The sequence below is a fragment of the Lipotes vexillifer genome, unplaced genomic scaffold (genome assembly GCF_000442215.2).
Source record: "Lipotes vexillifer unplaced genomic scaffold, Lipotes_vexillifer_v1.1 scaffold12, whole genome shotgun sequence".
Lineage (NCBI taxonomy): Eukaryota > Metazoa > Chordata > Mammalia > Artiodactyla > Lipotidae > Lipotes > Lipotes vexillifer.
Window position 1 is genome coordinate 4,707,018 of NW_006796716.1, and position 13,265 is coordinate 4,720,282.

At 47.8% G+C, this 13,265-nt stretch overlaps 1 protein-coding gene across 1 annotated transcript; it reads right to left on the reverse strand.

Annotated features, from left to right (window-relative positions):
• Window positions 1-740: 740 nt before the first annotated feature.
• On the reverse strand, window positions 741-5,436 carry PVRIG (PVR related immunoglobulin domain containing). The gene is made up of 8 exons (XM_007468900.1): window positions 5,052-5,436; window positions 4,613-4,963; window positions 4,392-4,521; window positions 4,245-4,305; window positions 3,876-4,140; window positions 2,903-3,077; window positions 976-1,370; window positions 741-919 (listed from the first exon to the last, which is right to left on the reverse strand). Exons 1-8 carry the CDS (start codon window positions 5,110-5,112, stop codon window positions 741-743), a joined length of 1,617 nt encoding a protein of 538 aa, XP_007468962.1. The 5' UTR covers window positions 5,113-5,436.
• Between the last annotated feature and the right edge of the window lie 7,829 nt (window positions 5,437-13,265).

Here is a 13,265-nt window from a genome sequence, read left to right on the forward strand (position 1 = left end):
GGGGGCAAAATAGGTGAAGGGGATTAAGAGGTACAAACCTACAGTTATAAAATAAGTCATGGGATGTAATACACAGCATAAGGAATAGGGTCAATAATATTGTAATAACTTTGGAGACAGATGGTTACTAGACTTAATTGTGGTGATTTCATAATGTATGCAAATGTCTAATCACTATGCAGTACACCTGGAATTACCATAATATTGTTCCTCAACTGTATTTCAATTTTTGTCCCTTAAAATTTACCACCTTAACCATTTCTATGTGTATTTTGCCGCAATAAAAAATATTGGGGAAAAAAAGGTCATCTCAGAGAGGCCTACTACTCCTCAGAGCACCCTGATCTTTCTCTTTTAAAGTCTGTAATGTCTGTTTATTTACTTTTATCCAAATAGCTTTCTGACCCACTTCATGGATGCTGAAATGAAGCTGTTTGAGGGCCCAGTTATGGAAATTCCAGGTGTCACTACTCCCCCACCCCCACCAAGGTTTGAGTGGAACCTGAGGGTGAGAGCTCCTGCCCATGGCTGGGCCAACAGACCTAGCGTCCTATGCTTTTTGTGTCCCCGTGCTGGCAAGGGAGGCAAGAGGCTCTCCTGGCCCCTCAACTCTGGCCCGTTCCAGCCCCCAGCACATCCTGCCCAGCCCTTCCTTCTGCGTCCTGCTGGCGGAGCCCTCAGACACCCCTGGGACCGATTTCTTCTCCCTAGGTCCCAGGCGCCTCCGTTCACCATTAAGGTCAGCCCCAGCTGGTGGGCGCCCCGACTGGGGGCGAGGCCGTGACGTTGCCCCACCTCTGCAGCCAACCCAGCAAGGGTGTGAGGCTCCCCAGACGCACAGGCGACCCGAGGTCACACACCAGGCGGGTGGTCGTCGTGATGCCTAGGGCCCCGCGCTCCGTGTGGGCGCGCATCACGACTGGGCAGTGGCAGCCGAGAGTCCTAAGCCTAGAAAAGCCGACCGTCGCGGGCTACCGTGGGAGCAGGCGCTGGTCTGCGGAGGCCGGGCGGGGGCGCAGATGGGGAGCTTCAGGCCACGGGGACAGGCGGCGGGACCCGGGTGGGGCAGAGGGCTCCGGCGGGCTAGCAGTGGAGACTGTGTCAGGGTCGGGCCAGGGGGCGAGCCTGAGTGTGGGTGCGGACTGGACGGCAGAAGGAGGTCTCCGGGGCCGCAGAGGGGCAGAAGACTGGGGTGGGCGCGTTCGTTAGCAGGGACCCCCTGCTGGACCCGCTGTGGGGTGGGGAGGGAGGAGCAGCTAACGGGGGCTGTGGGGAGCCACGGGGAGGGAGGGTCCTGAGGCTGGTCTGGGGAGCGTTGAGCTCGGGTCCCGGGCTCCGGGGTGGGCTCCTGGGCCAGCTGCAGTGGGGCCCTTTAGAGGGGGTGGGGGGCGGGTTGGTGGCGCCACGCCTCCCCTCCTCCCCACTAAAAACATCTCTGCCTCCCAGCTGCGTGACCCTGGGCTCTGTTAAGTGGGCTTATAACACTCCGAAGCGGTAGGTGCTTTCAAAGTAGTAAATAAGATACTTCGTGTCAGGCTGCTTAGTACTTGGTCCTGGTTTACAGTTCCACACTCCCCTCAGGCCTTACCTCCCCTTATGTGAGGAGCAAAGTGAGTCTCTTAAGAGACTAAGTAAACCACTCAGGGTCCCACAGCGGGGGAGTGGCCCCTGGGATTCCAAGCCAGGTCAGCTCAGAGCACAAGGCTTTTGAAGGATTCTGGCTGAGGGCGTGTCCTGGATGCCTCATGGAGGTGCTGGGGCTGGTTCAGTCCTGTGTCCTTGGGCCAGTTCTCTCCCTCTTGGGCCTCAGTTTCCCCATGTGTTGAATGAAGGAATAGCAGAGCATGATCTCCACGACTGGGTTCTGAGGTGGGGCCTGGATGCTGCTCTGGGGGGCCGTGTGCAGCCACACCTCCAGGTGCAGGGCCACAACTTGGCTCTCTCAGCTGGTCCCTTCACTGCTGCTGGTTCTGGCACTTGGGACTGGGCAGTGGGGGTCAGGCCAGCTGTGGAGACTTCCTGGGTCCCGAGGATTTTGGTTTCATGTAGTGCAGGACCAGGCTGGGCTGTGGCTTCCTGAGCTTGTGGAAGGTGGGCTCAGGCCCGGGGTTGGGGCGGGGGCGGGGGATGGAGTGGGGCCTCTTCCCTGACGCTCTGATGGGCAAGTGGCCAGGCTGAGGGCCTGGGAGCCCTAGAGCCGCCCCCCACCCCGTCCCATGAATAGTCTCCTCCTAGGGAAGTGAGGCTTCCTCCAAGGCCTCCCCTGAGCCCCGTTGCCCACACACCCCTGTGCTTGGTCTTGACGTGGTCCCAAGGCTGCCTGACCCTGAACTACCCCCTCCCTTACATCTCTCTACCTTCCTCGGGGACTTCTGCAGCAGCCCTACCTCTCTCCCTTGAACCCCCAGCCCTGCAGGGACTACTGAGCTGCCCAGGCCAGTGCTGAGGGCTCCTCAGAAGATGATGATGCCCACGGGCTGAGGAAGGCAGGCCTGATGACCCTTAGCCACCCCCTCACCCTGTCTGGTTCACCCTCTCTCCTGCGTGGTGTAGAGCTGGTGGCTTGATGGGGATGGGTTCTGAGAGCACCATGTCTGAACAATGCCTGCAATAGTAAGCTGGGTTTCTGGAAGATTCTGTGGTTGAACATAGCCTCTGGGCAGGCCCTCCCTGAGCCAGGCAGAAGGAATGGTTCCTGGGATAGCAGGTGGCACTGCCTGGGACTTTCCACATGCAGGACCAAGGAAGGGGCTGAGTGACAGCTGTCTCCCCCAACACCCCCCACCCCCCAGTATTCACCCTGGTTGGGTGCTGCCTTAGCCTGGTTCCAGGCCCAGGCCTCCCCCTGTCACCGGAATCCATCACGTTCTGTGGAGCCTTGCAGCTTACAGAGCTCTCTCACCATGTTGTCTCATGTGGCAAAGGTGCGATGAGGCCCAGGCTGCTGGGCCTGTTTACAGAAGGAGGGCTGCTCCCGGATGGGAAGATGAGTGGGCTGGGGAGCATGGGCTCAGTCCCTGTGTCTGAGTGGGCCTCTGTCTCCCCCTGACTGGCCAGTGGGGAGTAGTCCTGGTGCCCTAGTAACAGGAGGGGAGCCGGCGGAAGCCACTGTGGGCAGATCTGAGGTGGGTCCCCTGCCTCTGAATGTCCACTCTGTGGATGGAGGGCATCAGGGCCCCACCCCCAGGCCATCTCAGGGAGCCCCTGTCCCAGGGACTTTTCTGGGTTGAAGCTCCAGAAGCCCTTGCTGCTGTCCTAGGACATAGTGGGATTTGAATATGGGTCATCCTGTCTGGGGGCCACCAGACCCCCAATCCTGTCTTCCCACCTGGCATCCCTCAGCAAGGTCTTCAGGGCCAGGAACACCCCTGTCCCTTGTCAGGCAGAGGAGCGATCTCTGATCGCTGAGGCACCCTCCCCCTCCAGGTCTAAACTGGCCCCTGCATCCCAGGGGGTTGAAACCCCTCTAACATCTTAACCACCACCCCCCCACACAAAGAAAAAAAGGCCCAGCCAAAGCCCAGGTCAGAGAAACCATTCTTGTTGGTTTAGTTATCAACCTCATCTGGGAGGGCTGGGGACTTGAAAACAGGAAATGACCCGGGATGGGGTTTTGTCACTTCACATACATAAACGTGCGCCCACACGTGCACTCGTGCTGATCACATCCACAGCAAGTGGGCCCTGGAGGGGTATGTGTGGAGACACTTACTGGAAGCCTGAGAATGAAACAAGCTGTGCAAAGACAGTGGGCCACCAGGACACATACCCAACAGAAGGGGGTTCCAGGGGCCCAGGAGAGGAGAAAGGCAGAGTGGACTTGGGGTCCCTCTCATCAAACTCCTAACGCCCCTCCATGGCTCTGCACCCCAGACAGTCCGGGAGCGGGATGAGGTCAGTGCCGGTGTGGAGAGGCCCCTTTTCTGCTTGAGCGTAGAGTCGGTTCTCAACAGAGATGAAGCTGCTGCGAGTGGAGGCCGGCAGGGGTGCCCAGGGGACGGGGCTCTGGCTGGGAAGTGGCGCCCACCTGGGTAGGGGCTGGGGTGGGAGGACCCGGCGCAGAGTTGCTGGGCTGAAGTAGCTGGTGTTGATGGTGGCATAGGGGATGTGGAGAGAGGTCAGGGAGGCTTGGCCGGCTGCCTGCAGGGGAGACGGGGAAGGAGGCTCAAGTGAGGCTCCACCTCGTGGCTCCCCACCTCCAGCCCCCTCCATTCCCCTCTCCAAAGCCATCCCCTGACCCTCACACTTGCTCTCCTCTGTGTCTGGGGGCTGCTGTGGCTGGGTGGCTGAAGCTTCATGACAGACCTGGGAGAGAGTTAGGAGGGTCAGAGGCAAAGCATGTGGCTGGCCCAGTGCCGTGGGGATTTGGATCAGCAGAGGCTCTGTCTCACCAGTGCCTTTGCCGACGCAGGAGGTAGAGGAGGTAGACGCAGCCAAAGAGAAGGACCCCCGAAACCCCCAAGATCCCAGCCAGGTCAGCTCGCAGCATGGTGGCTGGAGTAGGAGCAGGAGCAGGGAGCCCTGTGCACAGAGAGAGACATACCGGTTAGGTGCCTGGCACCCCCAAGTCCCTCCCTGTCCTCCCGGGGCCCCTTCTCCTCATCAGCCCCACCTTGGTCTGGGCTGAGGGAGATGTTCCCACAGGCCTCCTGGGAGCCCTCAGGGAAGGAAGTAAACTTGCAGCAGAAGGTGGTGTTGGGACTGGAGCTTCTCCCCTCGGACCCTTCCAAGGTGAGGGAGATGCTGGTTCTGGTTTCCCAGCGGGCCCGGCAGGCAGGGTTCCAGTGCTGAGTGCCGAACTTTGGGTGCAACACCGCCAGCGTGGTCCCTCCGGCACCATCAGGGCCCCCGTAGCTTACAGTGACCAGGGAGATAGAGCCAGATCCCAGGAATCCACAGCGGACAGTGAAGGACGGGGACTTGGTGGCCTCCATCTGAACCTGCACCCACACCTCAGGAGTCCCTGTGAGATATGGGCACAGGAGCTAGGACCCAGACCTGGGTCTCTGCCCCATCCCCATGGCCTCTGCATCTCTCTGGCCCCCACTCACCAGCAGTGATGCAGAGAGTCAGCAGCGCCAAGAGCAGGCCCAGGGCCCGGGGCCTGTCCATGGCTCCCCTCTGGCCCAGGCTCTGGGGGCTGCCGTGCTGGGGACAGCACCTGTGTTTCCGGTCTCATCGCAGGAAGTTTTTATGTGTGAGCGGGCCCTAGGAGCGCTGCTTGGTGCTCTCCGCAAACCTGCCCCACTTCCTTCTCTGTCTTCCTCAGGGGGGTGAATCCAGGGTTGAGGACCCCCTCCCTCAGGAGCCTTAAAGTGACAGTGACAAGGTTTTCCCTGTCCCCAGGCTGTGCTTTAGTGTGAGCAGGCTGGTGGCTCAGGTTCCCTTCCCAGCCCTGCCTGTGGGTACCAACCCTGGGCAGGCTCTGGGGAAGGGTGGGAGGGGGAAGGGAAGAGACGCCACAGGGGGACCTGAGATGATCCTTCCCATGGGAGGGAGGGCCCCCCCTGGGTTTCTCCTTAGGAAGAAGGCACTGACACCCCCCCTCACCCCCAGCTAAGGGGTAGGGAAGTGGTGGAACTTGGGAAGAGGAAGACCTGTAAGCAGGAGAACTAGCAGGGGAGCAACCTAAGAGGCAGGCACAGCTTGACTGGTGGCTTGCCTACGGAACTCTGCCCCATCTGCAGCCTTCCTTCCCACAGCTGAGGGCAACTGGTTTCTAGCTGCGAAGGCCAAAGGTGCATAGTCACCTGTGACTCTTCACGCATCTCCAGCCCATCAGGAAATTCTGAAGGCTTCCCATCCTGACCACCTGACCTCTTCTTACCACTCCCACCTCTCGGACACAAGCCATCTTTCCCCACAAAGTGTTGCTGTAAATTGCTTCCCCGTGTATGTTCGTTTACAGAATGAAAATTGACCAGCAGGCTGCTGTAAGCAGTGACAAGTGATCAGAAGGCTTTGTGTCCTGTCTTATCCTGTGCTGAGCTTGCATCTGGAGTGAGAGTAGCTTGGTGAGCCCAAGCTTAGAGCCACGGGTCTGTGTTGAGGACTCCTGTCCAGGGTGTGGTGAGAACTGAGAGGTGGCCCCACCTCAGGGCTGTGATCCCCTGAGGCCTGCTCTGCACACATGCCCCTGACTCAGCATCTCTTCTAATCCTGTGGTGTTAGCCAGTCGGCCTCTTAAGTAAACTCTACCACCCCATCCACACCTGAGAGGCTGGATAAGCAGGGCCTCCAGTCACTTCACTGCTCCCAGCCCAGGTAGCATTCATTCTCTCAACCCTTTGAACTTCTCTCAGGCTTGGTGTGCCAATCTCCAAACCTGACTCTGACCCACTCTCACCACTTCCTCCACTACTGTTCCCGACACAGGGGAGGCCTGTGCAAAACTCGCCCACTTCAAGGAGGCCCAGCCCAGCGTGGGTGCCAAGCAGCTGGGCATGTGGGGATGCCGACCTCAGTCTCCCTAGCCTGGAAGACCCTTATCTTCTCCCCAGTTTGCAAGGGCCAGATCAAATCCCACCCACTCCAGGAAGCTGAACTGAGTGAGCTTTTCCTTCTTGGACAACCATTGCACAGATAGCGGGCCCTAGGTGGCGGGTCTTTTATTAACCTCCACACAGTCCAAGTACACATAGAGGAGCTCAATACTGGGTGAGCAATGGATGAAAAGCCATGGCACGAAGTTAACTACTCACAAAATTTTCCATTTTCTTTAGTCTTGTAAGCCACGTTGTCCCCAGTAAGTTCTCATTGTATAAGATTCAAAACACACAGAGTAGAAAACATTACTGTTTTCCACCAGCCTGCCCATTCCCTTTTCCCTCCCCATTTTAATTTTCCATAAGGCTAAAATTATCAATCTTTTATTGTTTCTGGATTTTGTGTATTGCTTAGGAGGGCCAAATTATAAAAATAACTTTATAGTTTTCTTTTTATGCTTAACTCTTATGAGGGTTTATTTTTAGCCCATGAATAATTTTAATTTGGAGGTGGTGTTATTTTACAATTTAGGTGGATAGCCAGATGCCTTCAAACTACTTGTTGAATAGTCACTTGCCATCTTTTAAATTTATTATTATTATTGATGTATATAGTTGAGTTACTAGTTTCAGGTGTACAACACAATGATTCAAATTTTTAAGTAGATTATACTCCACTTAAAATTATAAAATATTGGCTATATTCCCTGTGCTGTACAATCCTTGAAGGCTTATTCTTTTTTTAAACTGAGGTACAATTAAGGTACAAAATTATACAAGTTTCAGATGTACAACACAGTGATTCACAATTTTACAGGTTATATTCCATTTATAATTATTATAAAATATTGGCTATATTCCCTGTGTTACACACTAAATTTTTGTAGCTTATTTATTTTATACATAGTAGTTTGTACCTCTTAATCCCCCACCCCTATCTTGCCCCTCCACACTTCCCTCTCCCACTTGGAACCACTAGTTTGTTCTCTATATCTGTGAGTGCTTCATTTCTATTATATTCACTAGCTGTATTTTTTAGACTCCACATATAAGTAATAACATAGAGTATTTGTCTTTCTCTGTTTATTTTTGGCTGTGTTGGGTCTTTGTTGCTGCGCACGGGCTTTCTCTAGTTGCAGCGAGCGGGGGCTACTCTCTGTTGGGGTTTGCAGGTTTCTCATTGTGGTGGCTTCTCTTGTTGGGAGCACGGGCTCTAGGCGCGTGGGCTTCAGTAGTTGTGGCGTGTGGGTTCAGTAGTTGTGGCTCGCGGGGTCCAAAGCGCAGGCTCAGTAGTTGGGGCGCATGGGTTTAGTCGCTCCGCAGCATCTGGGATCTTCCCGGACCAGGGCTCAAACCCATGTCCCCTGCACTGGCAGGTGGATTCTTAACCACTGTGCCAGCAGGGAAGTCCGTCTGACTTATTTCACTAAACATAATACCCTCCAGGTCCATCCACACTGTTGCAAATGGCAAAATTTCATTCTTTTTTATGGCTGAGTAGTTTTCCATTGTATATATGTACACCACACTTATTTATCCATTCATCTGTTGATAGACACTTAGGTTGCTTCCATATCTTGGCTATTGTAAATAATGCTGCTATGAACATTGGGGCGCTTGCATCTTCTCAAATTAGTGTTTCATTTTCTTTGGATATATGCCCAGGAGTGGAATCGCTGGATCATACGGTGGTTTTATTTTCAGTTTTTTGAGGAACCTCCACACTGTTTCCACCAATTGGCTGCACTAATTTACTTTCCCAACAACAGCGTACAATGGTTACCTTTTCTCCACCTCCTCACCAACATTTGTTATTTGTGGTCTTCTTGATGCTAGCCATTCTGAAAAGTGTGAGGTGATAACTCATCATGGTTTTTATTTGAATTTCTCTGATGATTAGTGATGTTGAGCATCTCTTCATGTGCCTGTTGGCCAACATTTGTCTTCTTTGGAAAAATGTCTATTCAGGTCTTCTGCTCATTTTTAAATTGTTTTTTAAAAAAATATTGAGTTATGGGACTTCCCTAAGTGGTCCGGTGGTTAAGACTCCGTGCTCCCAATGCAGGGGGCCTGGGTTCGATCCCTGGCTAGGGAACTAGATCCCGGATGCCGCAACTGAAAGATCCCCTATGCCACAACGAAGATCTTGCACGTGGCAATGAAGATCTCGCATGCTGCAACTGAGACCTGGCGCAGCCAAATAAATAAATAAATATTTTTTTTAAAGTATTGAGTTATACAAGCTGTTTATAAATTTTGGGTATTAACCCCTTATCAATCATATAATTTGCAAATATTTTCTCCCATTCAGTAAGTTGTTTTTCTGTTTTGTCAATGGTATTTTTTGCTGTGCAAAAGCTTTTAAATTTAAATAAGTCCCACTTGTTTATTTTTACTTTTATTTCCTTGGCCCTTGGCAAAAGATTTAAAAAATACATTGCTATGATTTATATCAAAGAGTGTTCTATGTTTCCTTCTAGCTTTATGGTTTCCGATCTTACATTTAGATCTTTAGTCCGTTTTGAGTTTATTTTTGTATGGTGTGAGAAAGTGGTCTAATCTCATTCTTTTACATATAGCTGTCCAGTTTTCCCAGAACCACTTATTGAAGAGACTGTTTTTTTCCCCACTGTATATTCTTGCCTCCTTTGTCATAGATTAATTGACTGTAAATGTATGGGTCTATTTCTGAGCTCTCTCTTCTTTTCTGTTGATCAATGTGAATGTTTTTGTGCCAGTACCATACTGCTTTGATTACTGTAGCTTTGTAGTATAGTCTGAAGTCACAGAGCGTGATACGTCCAGCTTTGTTCTTCTTTCTCAAGATTGTTTTGGCTATTTGGGGTCTTTGTGTTTCCATACAGATTTTAGAATTATTTGTTCTAGTTCTGTGAAAAAAATGTCATTAGTATTTTGATTGGGATTGCACTGACCTTATAGATTGCCTTGGGTAGTATGATCATTTTAATAGTATTCTTCCAACCCATGAACACGGTATATCTTTCCATCTGTTTGTGTTGTCTTCAATCAGTTTCTTTCAGCAGTGTCTTAGTTTTCCAAGTACAGGTTTTTTATCTCCTTAGGTAGATTTATTCCTATGAATTTTATTCTTTTGATATGACTACAAATGGGATTATTTCCTTAATTTCTCTTTCTGATAGTTTGTTGTTAGTGTAGAGAAATGCAGCAGATTTCTGTATTTTAATTTTGTATCCTGCATCTTTACTGAATTTGATGATTTCTAGTAGATTTTTGGTGGCATCTGTAGGATTTTCTACATATGGAAAATCATTAATCATGCCATCTGCAATCAGTGACAATTTTACTTCTTCCTTTCCAATTTTGGTGTTTTTCTTTATTTTTCTTTTCTGATTATTGTGGCAAGAACTTCCAATACTATTGTTGAATAAAACTGGTGACAGTGGGCATCCTTGTCTTGTTTCTGATCTTAGAGGAAGTGCTTTCAGCTTTTCACTGTTGACTGTGATGTTATTTGTGGGCTTATCATATATGGCATTACATCAAAGTATATTCTTATACCCATTGTGGAGAGTTTTTATCATAAATGGATGTTGAATTTTGTCAAAAGCTTTTTCTGCATCTATTAAGATGATTATATGATTTTTATGCTTTAATTTGTTAATGTGATGTAACACATTGATTTGTAGATACTGACCCATCCTTGCATCCCTGGGATAAACCCCATTTGATCATGGTGTATAATCCTTTTAATGTATTGTTGGATTTGATTTGCTAGTATTTGGTTGAGGATCTTTGCATCTATGTTCATCAGTGATATTGGCCTATACTTTTCTTTCTTTTTTTGTGATATCTTTGCTTTTGGTATCAGGGTGATGCTGGCTTCATAGAATGAGTTCAGAAGCATTGCTTTCTCTGCAAATTTTTTGGAATAGTTTGAGGATAGGTGTTAACTCTTCTCTAAATGTTTGGTAGAAGTCACCTGTGAAGTCACCTGGTCTTGGTCTTTTGTTTGTTGGGAGTTTTTTAAATTACTGATTCAATTTCATTAGTGATCATCGGTCTGTTCACATTTTCTATTTCTTCCTGGTTCAGTCTTGAGAGATTGTACATTTCTAGGAACTTGTCCATTTCTTTTAGGTTGTCCATTTTATTGGCATATAGCTGTCTAGTAACTTTTTATAATCCTTTGTACTTCTGTGGTGTTGGTTGTAACTTTTCCATTTTTGTTTCTGATTTTATTGATTTGGGCACTCTTTTTTCCTTGATGAGTCAGGCTAAAGGTTTATCAATTTTATCTTTTCAAAGAACCAGGTTTTAACTTCACTGATCTTTTCTATTGCTTTTTAAATCTCTATTTCATTTATTTCTGCTCTTTATGATTTCTTTCCTTATACCAACTTTGGGTTTTATTCTTCTTTTTGTAGTTCTAGGTGTTAGGTCATGTTGTTTGATATTTGTTTCCTGAGGTAGGCTTACATCACTATAAACTTCCCGCTAAGAACTGCTTTTGCCATGTCCCATAGATTTTGGATTGTTGTGTTTTCATTTCCATTTGTCTCCAGGTACTTTTTAATTTTCTCTTTGATTTTTTTTCATTGACCTATTGGTTATTTAGTAGCATTTGTTTAGCCACCATGTGTTTGTGCTTTTTGCAGGGTTTTTTTTTTTTTTTTTCCTGTAGTTGATTTCTAGTCTCATAGCATTGTGGTTGGAAAAAATACTTGATATGACTTCAATTTTCAAAAATTTGCTGAGACTTGTCTTGCGGCCTAGCATGTGATCTAACCAGGTGAATGATCCATGTGCACTTGAAAAGAATGTGTATTCTCCTGCTTTTGGATGGAATGTAATATATATATATAAAGTCCATTTGGTCCAGTGATCCCCTGATTTTCTCTCTAGATGATCTGTCCATTGATATAAGTGGAGTGTTAAAGTCCCATACTATTACTGTTACTGTCAATTTTCCCCTTTATGTCTGTTAATATTTGCTTTATGTATTTAGGTGTTCTATGTTGTGTGCATATATATTTTTATTCATTGTTATTGGATTGATCCCTTGATCATTATGTAATGTTCTTGTCTCTTGTTCAGCCTTTATTGTAAAGCCTGTTTTGTCTGATACAAGTATTGCTACCCCAGCTTTCTTCTGATTTTCATTTGCATGGAATACTTTTTTCCATTCCCTCACTTTGTGTGTCTTTAGATCTGAAGTCTCTTATAGGCAGCATATATATGGGTATTATTTTTGTATCCATTCAGCCACTGTATATCATTTGATTAGAGCATTTAGTCCATTTACTTTTAAAGTAATTACTGATAGGTATGCACTTTTGCCACTTTCTTAATCGTTTTCTGGTTGTTTTTGTAGTTTTTTTGTTCTTCTTTTGTCCTATTCCTTTGTGAATTGATGACTATCTTTAGTGTTACGTTTGAATTCTTTTCTATTTTTTGTGTATCTATTACAGATTTTTGGTTTATTACCATGAGGTTTACATATAGCAATCTATATATGTGTGATTAAGTTGATCTCTTGATTTCAAATGCATTTTAATATCTTTTTGTTGTGTACCCTTTAACTATTAATCGTGAGCATCCATGATTGTACTACTTTTGCCTTTTAACCTTCCTAATAGCTTGTATGTGGTTAACTTACTACCTTTCCTGTGTATTTGCCTTTACCAACGAGCTTTTTCTTTTTGTAATTTTCATGTCTCTAGTAGTGGTTTTTTTTTTTTTTTTTTTTGCTTAGGCAAGTCCCTTTAACATTTCTTGTAATGCTAGTTTGGTGGTGCTGAACTCTTTCAGCTTTTGCTTGTCTATAAAACTTTTGATCTCTCCATCAAATCTGAATGAAAACCTTGCCGGGTATTCTTAGTTGTAGGTTTTTCCCTTTCATCACCATATCATGCCACTCCCTTCTGGCCTGCAGTTTCTGCTGAAAAGTCAGCTGATAGCCTTATGGGAATTCCCTTGTATGTACCTTGTTCCTTTTCCCTTAGTGCATTTAACATTGTCTAATTTTTGCCTTTTTTTTTTTTTTTTTTCCTTGCGTTATGTGGGCCTCTCACTGTTGTGGCCTCTCCCATTTGCGGAGCACAGGCTCCGGACGCGCAGGCTCAGTGGCCACGGCCCACGGGCCCAACCGCTCCGCGGCATGTGGGATCCTCCCGAAACGGGGCACGAACCCGCGTCTCCTGCATCGGCAGGCGGACTCTCAACCACTGCGCCACCAGGGAAGCCCTAATTTTTGCCATTTTAATTACAATGTGTCTTGGTGTAATCCTCTTTGGGTTGATCCTGTTTGGGACTCTGTGCTTCCTGGACCTGAATGTCTGTTTTCTTTCCCAGATTATGCAAGTTTTCCACCATTCTCTCTTCAAATATGTTTCCTGCCCCTTTCTCTCTCTCTTCTCCTTCTGTTCTGGGACCTCTATACAGTGAGTGTTAGTGTGCTCCAGCTGTACTGTCCTCACTTCTTTTTATTCTTCTGCAGCAGTTGCCACTACTGTCTTCCAGCTCACTGATCCATTCCTCTGTTATCACTTTAATCTGTTCTTTCTGGTGTATCTTTCATTTCAGTTATTAAATTCTTCATCTCTATTTCATTCCTCTTTGTATATTCTTTCTTAAAAACTTCTAACTCCTCACTCTGTTCATCCATTCTTCTCTGAGTTTCTCTGATCATCTTTACAATTGTTACCTTCAACTTTTTATTGAATAAATTGCCTATCACCTCCACTTCACTTAGTTCTTCTTCCCACACTTTATCTTTTTTTTTTTTTTTTTAAAAAAAAG